General features: G+C 57.6%; 1 protein-coding gene across 5 annotated transcripts in view; it reads left to right on the top strand.

The window, feature by feature from the left end:
* Positions 1-9,211, top strand: part of COL5A1 (collagen type V alpha 1 chain) — a 162,338-nt gene extending 153,127 nt beyond the window's left edge. For all 5 annotated transcript variants that reach the window (XM_082624008.1, XM_082624010.1, XM_082624009.1 and 2 more), the window contains one exon: positions 6,835-9,211. In XM_082624008.1, the coding sequence (XP_082480134.1) occupies positions 6,835-6,981 (147 nt within the window). In that variant the 3' untranslated portion in view covers positions 6,982-9,211. The remainder of the gene's footprint in view (positions 1-6,834) is intronic.
* Positions 9,212-12,007: the final 2,796 nt, after the last annotated feature.

The following is a 12,007-nucleotide window of genomic DNA, read 5'->3' on the forward strand; positions in this document are numbered from 1 at the left end:
TGTCCTGGGCCATGCACAGGGCCCAGTCCTGGTGAAACCCTCAGACGTGTCCCTCCTGTGGCCTTTCCAGGACTGGAGATGGGGGTGTCAGCAGGAAGCACCGCCTCTGCGGGTCTTAGTGTCACATCTGACATCAGACCCCCGGCCTCTCACCACCTGCTCCCCAGAGACCCTGCCCGAGGCCCCCACCCAGCCTGGCTCCCTTGGGGACAGGGCTAATGGGGGGTCCACCCCACTTAGTGTCCAGGGCCAGTTTCGCGGTGCCTGCGCCTGTGGACACCCTCCTCTGGAAGGCACTGTGCCTCTGGTCTTGAGGTCGGGAAAGCTCTTCCCTAATTCCCAGGCCCCAGTTCCGGTCAGGGCCCTTCCCATGGATTTCCACATTGAGTGAACCATCTGCAGTCCCTTCTGGTTCTTCCTGGTTCCAGAAGGTTTCGCCACTTGGCTCCAACACCCTTGTTATATAGAGTGGCCAGGACATGTATCAGAGCTGGTCACAGGTGTCCCCAGCCAGGGGCAGGTGTACCGGGCACTGAGCTGTCTCTGCGTGCTTGTGAGCAGACGGTGCTCCTGCCTGTGCATCCATCTTCCCTGCTGTGCATTCCTGTCCTGTGCTTTGGGGGCGTGTGTGGGATCTGAGGGTTCTCCCTAAGGCCTGCTGAGGTGGTCTGGCTACTTGGCCAAGCCAGAGTGTCTGGATGGTCCTGCAAGGCAGGCTCAGCCAGGCAGGAAAGCGGGAGGGCAGTGCTGGCTGACCCACTGGGTCGCTAGTAGCCGCTGAGAGAAGGACTCAGGTGGACCCAAGTTCACGTCTTGCCTCCTCCCCGGCTGCCCCGCTTGGACTGGGACGGACCCTTCAGCTGTGGGAAGCTCCAGTCCTTCTCCCTACAAAAGGATCTAGTTATAACCCCCAAGGGATTCCTTGGGGCTAGAGGTGAGTGTAGGGCAGGCATGGGGCCAGGGTGCCCGGAAGGGCGGCCTCCTCGGAATGCTGGGCCTCCCCTCCATGCTGCCCTGGCCCCTGGGACTGATGAGGGTCAGTCCTTCAGACCTGCCCATGGAATGTGCAGAACTCGTCCCTATTTAAGGTCAGATAGGGATGCAGCTCCCTGTGGAAAGGGATCCAGAAGCATCCGGAAGCCTCAGCCATCCAGCATTTGTTCACGTTCCTGACGCAAACCCCAAACTGCTCCCAGAAGGTCGTGCGGCACCAAGTAAAATCATCCCTCGTGTCTGTCTTCTACAAGCGGAGGTAATAGCACCACGTCACAGGGCTGTTCCAGGGGGAGCGTGCCTAAAAAGCCCAGAGCCGTGCTCAGCTGCCACGAGCCCCAGAAGAAGCCCTGTTCCTGTGATTGTTTCAGGCAACACGGGCTCACGAGCACAAGACAGTCAAGGTGGGGCTTCCCTGGTGGCGCAGTGGTTGAGAATCTGCCTGCCAATGCAGGGGACACGGGTTTGAGCCCTGGTCTGGGAAGATCCCACATGCCGTGGAGCAGCTGGGCCCGTGAGCCACAACTGCTGAGCCTGCGCGTCTGGCGCCTGTGCTCCGCAACAAGAGAGGCCGCGACAGTGAGAGGCCTGTGCACCGCGATGAAGAGTGGTCCCCACTTGCCACAACTAGAGAAAGCCCTCGCACAGAAACGAAGACCCAACACAGCTAAAAATAAATAAATGAATTAATTTTTTAAAAATCCCTTTAAAAAAAAAAAAAGACAGTCAAGGTGGAGATGTGAGGAGAAACAGGGGCTCTCGTAGAGCAGAGGCAGAGCCTGGGACGGGCTTGGGGCTCCTCAGCTTCCACGGCAGAAAGGGAAACACTCTGGGTGACCCCGTACGTGTCATCTGGTAAAGGGTGCAGACTGGTTTTCTGGAAGAGAGACCATTCATTCCCTGGAAGGGATGCTGGGAAAATGTATCTTGTGAAGAACCGACTGGGGTGAAAAGGCAGATGCTCCTGGCCCCCTAATGCATCTCAGAAGGCTCCTGCACTCTTGAGAGCTTCCTGGGAAGATTCAAGTGCCCCCGTGCCTCTCCCTCTCGAAGCTCCCTGCCCAGAAGTTTCCAGTGCTGCTGTCTAACTCAGAACCTGACCTCCCGGCTCTGCAGGCTCCCGGTACAGGACAAGCTCGGACCTTCCTTCATCCTACAATCCAAAGTCCTCTCCCTCTGGCCCAACGTCTCCTGATGACGTGGGTGTGCTGTCAGCATCTGGGGCAGCTGCCCATTGCTTGGGCCTTTCAGGACATCACCGGCATCCATGTACCCAAGGCACGAGGAACACTGCCCACTCCTGGCTGAGAACCGCTGATCAGGGTCTTCGCTTTATTTTGTGAGTGACCTGCCAAGACCCTCAGGGTATGGCAGAGCTGAGTCTCCTAATTCCCACTCCAGCATTCTTCCCACCGCAGTCCCTTCCTGGCATAGCTGCACCTTGAATGCCTCCATCAACAGGGAGCTCACTACCTCCTGAGTCAGCCCAGGCCACGGTTCTGAAGTCTCAGTGTTAGGAAAAGCTCTTCTGAGAAATGAGCTGGAACCCGCTTGCCCATTATTTCCACCTGTCATTCCTGTTCTGCTCCCTAAGGCATGCAGAGAAAACCTGGTTCCAGACCAGAGTTTCTCAGCCTTTGGGGTCGGATGATTCTTTGTTGTGTGTGGGTGTGGCAGGGGAGTAGAAGGGTCCTGTGCATTGTAGGATGTTGAGCAGAAGTCCTGGACATGACCAGCCACATCCTCTACCCACACAGTTGTGACAACCAGAAGTTCCTCCAGACATTGCCACAGGCGCCCCGGGGAACAAAATGGCCATCCTACAGGAAGGACAGTCAAAGATTTGGGGATCGCTCAGAAGGCTGGAAGGACCGGGCTCCTTCGCCTCCACCCAAAGAAGCCAACCCTGCTGCCCAGGAGCTCCGAAGCTGAGATCCATGGGACATCCCGACCGTGAGCTTCTCCTTGAGAAAATCAGCAACACAGATCCAAATTTCTGCCCCGACGCCAGGAATCCTGGCAGTCATTTCTGAGCTCTGCAGTGGTCCTCTGGGCGTCGCCAATGCAGAGGCAAGACTTAGCAGCATGGGAATATCTGGATTTGGCGCTTGACGTTTTTACTTCTGGAAAAGATGCTACCTTCGAGGAGGTGGAGAGATCATGGCTCTAAACAGAATAATTCTGACGATGGAGAACGTGGGCCCATGTTCCTTCAGGCAGGGGAGGGGATTCGGGGGAGGGTTGGGCATAGGGGTGCTTCTGAAGAACGGCCTGGAACGGTCAGCGCTCTGCTCACCCCACCCAACTCCACTGTCCACGAGAAGTTCAGCCACAGTTTGAAAAGTCACACCCCTCCCAGGTAATCCTGCAGGAGGCCTGAAGGAGTGCGTGCTAGCTGCCTCCCCCGGGGCGGCGGGGTGGCGGGGGCTGCTTGATTCACATGGTGATAAGGGCCAGGGCTTCCCTGGTGGTGCAGTGGTTAAGAATCCGCCTGCCAATGCAGGGGACCCAGGTTCGAGCCCTGGTCCAGGAAGATCCCACGTGCCGCGGAGCAACTAAGCCCGTGTGCCACAACTACTGAGCCTACGCTCTAGAGCCGCAAGCCACAACGACTGAGCCTGCGTGCCACAACTACTGAAGCCCGCGCTCCTAGAGCCCGTGCTCCGCAACAAGAGAAGCCACCGCAATGAGAAGCCCGCGCACCGCAACGAAGAGTAGACCCTGCTCACTGCAACTAGAGAAAGCCCGCGCGTAGCAACAAAGACCCAATGCAGCCAAAAATAAATAAGATAACTCTATTAAAAAAATAATAATAAGGGCCAAAGACACTGGGATTCGGACGCTGGCGCGGTGCGGCTCTGTAGCCTGATGGGTGGGCCACTGAGCAGGGCCGGCCCTGTGGAGAAGCACAGATCACCGGGCAGGAGGCCCAAGGAGCCACGCCACATAAATCCCCTTGTTTGTGCAGCTCTGCGCACCCCCGGGGGCCATTGCCAGCCCATAATGGTTATTTATGCCTCAGGGATAACGGGGTGATGGAGCGGTGTGCACACGGCGGCTTACAGCTTACAGATGCCCCCTCTAAGCGCTCTGATCATCGGAGCGCTGGGGCCCCATCAATCCGGGAGAAATCACCCTGCCAGCTGAGCACGCGCCGCCGTCCCTCGTGGGTGGGAGAGACGGGCGCTGGCCCTGCCAAGGCCTGTTTGCCCCACTCCCTGTGGGGAAGGAGAAGGCTGGGCTGCCCAGCTCACTGGCGTGCGAGGCTCAGGCCGCCTGTGGCCGAAGCCACACAGCTCCCCATGACAGCAGAGACCCAGGGGAGGCCAGGCCAGACGTCTCACTTGAGTCCCTGCTGGGTGGTGGTCGGACCGGTGAGGGGATAGGGCTGGGGCAGGCAGGGTGGACTCTGGCCCCTCCTCGCTGGACTGGCCGAGGGAGGGCGAGGGCTCAGCTTCCTCCCAGGGCTCCATCATGAAGGGGCATGGGTGGGCATCCTCTCTGGGGACCCTGTGTCCAGCCCTGCTGCCCACTCAGTGCTTCCCAGCAGCTACAAGGCCGCAGTGGTCCTTAGCCCCTTCCCTGGCAGCTCAGTTGGCCGTGCTCCCCCAGGCCGGGCCGCGGCCCCTGTGTTGGAAGCTCGTAGCATCTGTGCCCTTGAGCTCCTGGCCGCAGGAGCAGGTCCTTCAGACAGTGTCGCTCAGGGGATGGCCGTGACCCACGTGTGTCAGAATTGCCCGAGATGCGTCTAAACCACGCAGACGCTGCATCCGCCCTAGGCCTCCTGAATCCCGTCTCTGGGATGGGCCAGAGCCGGCAGTGCTAACGAGCTCCCGAGCGGACACACATTGGCTCCTACGTGCGAGTCCTGGCTTTAAAGTATTTCCAGCCTGGCCTGCTGCGGGTAGGAGTGAGTGCCCTCGTTAAGGCAGGGCTGTGGGGAGGACAAGTTCACGTGGTCAGCGAGACTCTTCAGGAGGCGACGTCTAGAAACTCACAGAGCAGGTCTCTCCCAGGCTCGGTGCCTGCGTGGAGGCCTGGCCAGGAGCCCTGCCCCCGTGAGGCTTCCTTCCATCGTCTCCACCTCCGTGGAGCTCCAGTTGAGAAAAATGAGCCGCAGAGAGCATGTTAGTTATCCGTGGCTTGTAACAAATTACCTCCCAAAGTTAGCACCTAAAGCAACAAATATTTGTCATTTGACTCAGTTTCCGAGGGCCGGGACCCTGGGGGCAGCCTAGCTGGATGGCTGTGGCCCAGCATCTCCCCCCGTCTGCTTGAGCTGCCGTCACAAATCAGTGCAGACCAGGGACTTACCAAGAACAGGCAGTTGTTTCTCACGGTCCTGGAGGCTGCACGTCTGAGCTGGGCGCCAGCTGAAGGGCTCTGGTGCGGGCCCTCCCGCGGGTTACAGACAGCCGCCTTCTCGACGTGTCCTCACGTGGGGTTCAGAGCTGGCTTCCCGGCTGTTTCTTAAAGGGGCGCGAATCCCATTCATGAGACTCCGCTGTGACCCAATTGGCTCCCAATGGCTCCGCCTCCCAACTCGGTCACACCAAGCTGAGGCTTCCCCACCTGGATCTGGGGGTCACACGCAGTCTGTCCCTAATGGTGCCGTGCGGTTGCTGGGCTGCTGTGACATGAAGGTGCCCTCGTGAGGGGCCGTTCCTCTCCGAGTGGGCTCCCCCGGGGGGGGATCTGTGGGGTATATGGGGGCTGGGGCCGTCGCGGAAGCTGCCACCCGGAGAGTGAAGGCCACCTCCTAGCAGCTGGACTTACTGAGCGCCTCTCCAGGGTCATGCAGGGCTCCGGGGGCTTTATGTGGTCACCCAGGTGATGGTCACGGCCTCCCCCAGAGGGACAGACCCATGCCGTCCCACGGGAGGGGAACGAGGCCCCGGGAGGCACTGCCTTCTCCCTCAGCTGGACCTGCCTCGCTGGGGATCAGACGGGAGGGAGGGCCTCCCGGGGCAGATCCAGCTGAGGATGTGCCTGGTCCAGTGCGAGGTGGAGAAGGCTGCTGGTCCCAGACAGGTGGGCAGACCGTGTCTATGAGGATCCGGGACCCTCGTCTTGGGGGAGTTGACGGGGGACGGGGCCCGTGCATCCCTGACAAGTGTCCTGGTGCTCAGGGTTGGGTGTAGGTGCTGTCTGACCGGGGTGGACCTGCACCTCACCCCCTGTATTCTGGGAGGTGTGGCTGGCGGGAGAGGGCGACACCACTCCCGGAGCAGTTCTGTCCCTTTCCTGGGGCTCAGTCTCCAAATCGGAACCGTGGGGCTCACGTCCCCCAGGGCGGTGCTGAGCGTGAACTCAGATGCTCATGGGGATGGAACAGGTGGTCGGAGCAAGGGAGGGCCTGACTCATCCCAGCAGGTGCTCTTTCCCCAAGCTCGCCCTGCCCCTCCATACCTCGGTTTACCCAGTACTCCTCTGATGACGGGTAAGGTTCCCTCTCCTCGAACTTGTGAGTGCAGATCCCTGTCACTTCCGAGCATGACCCAGCCTGCTGATGGCCCCAGGGAGGGCCTGCGATCAGCTGTCGCTGTCTTGGAATTCTCAGACTTCTTCATCTTCGAACAAGGAGTCCCTGGTGTGGATGTGCCACCTGGCGGGGAAGGGACATGGGTCCAAATGGGCTGCGGACCCTTGCACAGCCTCCTTAGGCGCGCTCCCGTGCCCCTCGCGGACGGGGGTGGGGTGAGGCGGACGTCTTGGGGTGCGCTGCCTGCTCCCCACGGCTCGTCCTGCTGTGGGTGGGTTTTCAGAGCCGTGGCGGGCGTGGATGGCTGGTTCATCTCGGAGCCCCCGCTGACCCGCATCCCCCTCTCTTCCCTCCCCCAGACAAAGAAAGGGTATCAGAAGACCGTTCTGGAAATCGACACCCCCAAGGTGGAGCAAGTGCCCATTGTGGACATCATGTTCAACGACTTTGGTGAAGCGTCACAGAAATTCGGATTTGAAGTGGGGCCGGCTTGCTTCCTGGGCTAGGAGCCGCGAGCCTGGCCCCAAGAGCAACCTCGTGACCTCAGCGCACCGCCCGTGGGTGTCCTGGACGGTGAAGGCCCCTCGTCCCTCCCCACCACGCCGGGCCCACTCCACACCCAGAGAGAGCAAAGGGAAAGAGCCGAGTCCCCGCCCCGGAGACGAATCACATGACCTAGATGCCCCGCAGCCGCCCGCTGCCTCCAGCTCCGTTCCGTCTACACCACGCTCCCCAGGGAAGGGAACGGGGCCCACGCGTCTTGCCCCCGAGCCCGTGGATCTCGTGCACGGAGAGTCCACAGGGGCCCGGGTGTGGCTGCAGTATTTGGAGATCATGTTTTGTTTTTTGGGTTTTTTTGGAAAACATTCAACTTGAAGATGTGTACTTCCCCTGACCTTCAAAAATTGTTCCGAGGTAAGCCTTGTAAAGGTCACCTCACCCTCCAGAGCCTCTGTTTTTAACAAGATCCATTCACAGGCCAAATGTCATCCTGCATGTGCCTTTCCGATGGATTAAAGGTGCTTTTGTTTTTGTGAGTTTTAAGTAAATATTTGTATTGTATTGTCATAAATGTTCAGTGTCCCTCACTTTCAATCATGCCTGTAAACCCCGCTTCGGTCCCATTGGGAGAATTGAAAAAACAGGTGGGGTGTCCATTGTGGGATGCAGTCCACACCCCTGCCTGCTCAAGGACGTGTGAGAAATTAGAAGTTTGCCAAGGGCAGCAAGAATTCACCCCACCATTTAAAAAGCAGGTGCCAGTGCCCCTTTCAGACAAGTCTTTGATTAGCTCTGGGTTTTATTTTTTAACAGGGAGAAGAAGAAACAAGGATTTTATGCTTTGCCTTCTCCACATGCGCTTAGATGAAAACGCAGGCTTAAATTAATTTTAATTGCTTCCTTTTTCCATGTTTCTTCCTACAGAGCCTGATGGGAGGATGTCCAGGGCAGGGAAACCACATTTTCTGTAGATGATAATTAAATGAAAATTGGTGCTTATTTTTACATTTCTCTTTCGTGGTGCTATCTGTTAAGATCTCCTTGAAGGTGACACTGGGGGTAGCTGCCGTGCCTCGTTCTCCCATCTTTCTCCATCCTGGCTATTGCCTCCACCATCTGGGTTTTTGCCAAGGACATTAAGGTAAATGCGGGTCACCTTCCCTGCCATGGCCCCGTTCTCCTCCCAGACAGCAGTGAAGCCGCCCCAGGCCGGGTACCAATCTTAGCCTGTGCATCTGTGATCTGAAAACACACACACACACACACACACACACACACACACACACACACACGCACACCACATGGTCGCTTTCTGCATGGTCCACGGTGTGACGATGGCAGACTGCGCTCTGTTGCCGAATGTTTGTGGTGCTAATTTCTGCGTTTGTTGCAAGAACTGAAGTGAAGCAGCATGTGGCCCCTCAGCTGGGCTGCCTTTGTTGCAGCCCCAGCAGACAGACAAATGTGCAGTGAACTCTGTGAGTCCCTCCGGGGTTGCCCGCGGTGCCTTTTCCCCATGAAAGTGATTTGGATTTCCATCTGCAAATGTGCTGGGTGCGGGTCTCAGCCGCGCGGGTGCTTGGGACCGGCCAGGTTCCATCTGCTCCTGGTCCTCCTCCCTGAGCGAGGGTGAGGACTGGCAGGGCCAGCAAGGAAAGGCGATCCCTTTACTGTGAAAAGCTGCCCTTGTGCAATGCCCTTTCCTTCCACAATGGGAGAAGCAAGACAGGCCCCAGGGCCCTGTGCAGCCTCCTCGGGGGGAGCTGTGACAGGTCCCGGCTCCGGTGCTGTTCTCCGCCCACCCCGCCTCACTGGACCGTGGTTCCAGCTTAGGAAACCACTGCGGAGCAACCCAAGAGTCACAGCACACCACCCACGAGGATTTCCTGAATCCCCTGGAAATTGAGTCTTACTCTTGCCAAAGAAAAGCCTGGCTTCGAGATTCTTCCGAACCCAGGATGCCAGCATCTGCCAGCGACCCTTTCCTTCATCTCATCAAAAGAAAAGCCATATCGGAGCGTTGCCGTAGGGCGCCCTGTGGGTTTTGTCTAGGTCATGTGATTCCATTTTGATTTCTCATCCTGCCCGAGTTCTCCGTTTATTCTGTCGATCTTTTCCTCCATTGGACCCTTCAAAGCTGTTGTAATTTGTACTGAAGTCAAAATGTGTCCCGTTTTCCCCAGACCACTTAGCTATGGTATATTGCAATAAAATTACTTCTTATATTTGCAGAAATTCTTTTGGCGTAATTTTATTTTTTCCCCCTCATCTACGTAATTGGACACATGTTGGCGAAAAGAAAAAGAAAACGGTTCAAAGAAAACCTACGGTAAAGATTCTAGGACATTAGGCCCTTTAAAACTAGAATGTTGAGTGACACATTGTACATTTCCTAAAAATCCAGTAGACGTGTTCATACGTTTTAAGTGTAATGCCCAGGAAAGGGTGTTTTAAAATATTTTAAACCTGTGTAACAGAGGAATAATTGTAATCGTTTTTCAATAAATCAAGATTAATGTTTCCACCGTAAACAGATGTGATCGGCTGTCTTCTTAAGTGTGACCAGGGCCTTCCCCTGCATTAAACCAGTGTGTGACCCCAGTCTCAGGACAGGAGAAACTCTCAAAATCCTGGCCAAGGTCACAGAAAGTGGAAGGAAGCCACTTCCCAAGCCATGCGTCAAGGGAGCTCTTCCTCGGAGGAAGTGGCAGTGGGCGTCCGGAGACAGAACTGTGCCTTGGGGTGCCCTTGGGTTGTGGTCAGGCACCAGCCCTCCAGGCTTCCTGGGGGAGTTTCCACAGTCCTGGGGCATCCCGACCTTGACAGTGTGCGGGCCTCACTCTCGCCCTGCGGAGGTGGCAAGTCCCCAGGCTCCCCCTCTGCTGTCCAGCTACAGAGCGGGACGGTAGTACCCGGCCCCCTGGCTCGTCCTGGCCAATGACCCTGAGCAGAAGTAGCACGTGGCTCTTCCAGTCTGACATACTGGTTCCCTCTTGCGTGTCACCAGCCACGTTCCCAGAGTGGCTGCGTCCCCAGTGAGTGAGTTCCCGGAGGGAGTCCCTGGCCAACCCTCCGTGAGCTTTACAGCATGAGCGAGAGACATGTTGCTTTCAGCCAATACAGATGTCAGGGATTGTTGTTACTGCAGCAAAACCTAGACCCAGTGGCTCTCAGAGTGTGGTCCACGGACCATCAGCACGAGCATCCGCCCCTTGTTAGGAATACATATTCCTGGACCCTGCGGCAGACCTGCTGACTCAGACACGCTGGGGGAGGCCCCGTCATCTGTGTTTTGACAAGGCCCGCAGGTGATTCTAGGGTTTGCTCGGGTTTGAGATCCACCGGCCTGGACAAAGCAGAGCAGACGGGAAAGTGAAACCAGAAGTGGGCAATTGCTTTTACAACACCAATGCGAGTTGGCAGGTCCCCCTGCCAGACAGTGGAGGTGGGAACTATTGTCAGAAGATGGAAGGCTCCCTGTCTCCAGGGGCAGAACGTGTGGTCAGATCGCTCTTCGCTACCTGGGCGAGCTCACAGGCCGAGCACGAGCAGTGGCGCGTGACCTGGGAAGAGGTCGGAACCAGGACGGTGATGCAGGCCACTCGCTCTCGACTGCACTTGGCAAGAAAGGAAACAGAGTCCGCGGATTGGAGGGTTTTCAGGGCTGGAAGAGGCAACCGTTTCTCAGCATAAACGGTTAAAGATGAAATAGAGAAACACTCTGTGGGACCAACGCCAATGAAAGCTCGTTCATCACAGGTCTGAGCAACACACTTGTTGTTTGAAACCTCGGCCTGGATTGCAGTGGCGCCTAATAAGCGACTCAGGAAACAGTGTGGCACGCCCATCAGAGCCGGACAGGTCGGAAGCTGCTGCACCGACGTCAAGACGGAGCGGGGCAGGCGGGGGGTGTAGGAGCTATGGGCCTGGGCGCCGGTCCTTGGAGCCCAATGAAATCCAACGGGCCGGAAGCTGATGACCTGGTTGAGAGGTGTCCTGCAGGGAGAGCCGCCAGCCTGGCCTGAGGAGTCCATGACCGAGACTTAGAATGGCCCGCAGGCCTCCAGGGGTTGCACTGGCCCACAGGTGCCCCGCGGGGCTGGGTGACAGAGCCTGGGAAGACCAGGGATGGCCTCCTCTCACTGGAGGCAGGTGCTCAAAGGTGAGCAGGCGGAGCCTCGGAGAGGTGGGGGAGGAGGTTTAGCGATTAAGATTGTAGTGTCCTGAGTGAGACGCATCTGGGGCAAGGCCCTGCAGAGCCCCCATTTCTCTGCACCTCCTTCCTCATTCTGGAGACTTTGCAGATGAAAGCACCTGCCTGTAGGCTGGGCCAGAGGAGGAGAGCCTTCAGGTGCTGGTATGGCTGGAGCCTAGAAACCAGCGAGCAATCCCACCTCTGCATCCCCGGGGATGGGAGCAGTGAAGCTAGACTCACTTGGGTACCGCTCTCCCAGCCTCAGGGCCCACCCCCCGCCCCTGCACCATCCATCACACCCCAGCGACTGGTCCACAAGAGCTCATCAAGCCCCTGCAGCCACCCACACCTGGGCTGGGTCTTCTGGAGAAGTGAATGGAGACCTCACACCGGGACTTTGCTCCCCGTCTTGGGAGAGGTGAGATCTGTGGAAATTAGGGTGCCAGCCCGGGTCTTGGCTGCAGAGCAGCTGAGTGTCTGCAGCTCACGGCATCTGTCTCAGGCGCCCTGGAGAGATTGTGCCTAGAACCCCCGCAGGAGCTAGGTAACGGCTGGCCATGGGTTTTTAGCATTCCCACACGGCTGCCTTGGTTCTTGCTGGATGAGGGGAAACACCTGTCCCCACAAAGGAGAAAACAGGCCATTGTTCACCGTTTGGAGCTGGCGTTAATCCAAGCTTCCCATGTTGGGAAAGATGTCCTCCGTGCCCCTTATCTTAGCACTGCTGCCCCGTGTCCTAGGGTGCCCTTGGAGCGGCAGGAAGGGATGGAGGGAGGGAGGGAGGAAAGTGTGCACACACCCACTTGGCATGGGGGCGGGGGCTTTGCTAAGAGGCT

Source organism: Mesoplodon mirus, assembly GCF_964341445.2.
Source record: "Mesoplodon mirus genome assembly, chromosome: 1".
In the NCBI taxonomy this organism is placed as follows: Eukaryota; Metazoa; Chordata; class Mammalia; order Artiodactyla; family Ziphiidae; genus Mesoplodon; species Mesoplodon mirus.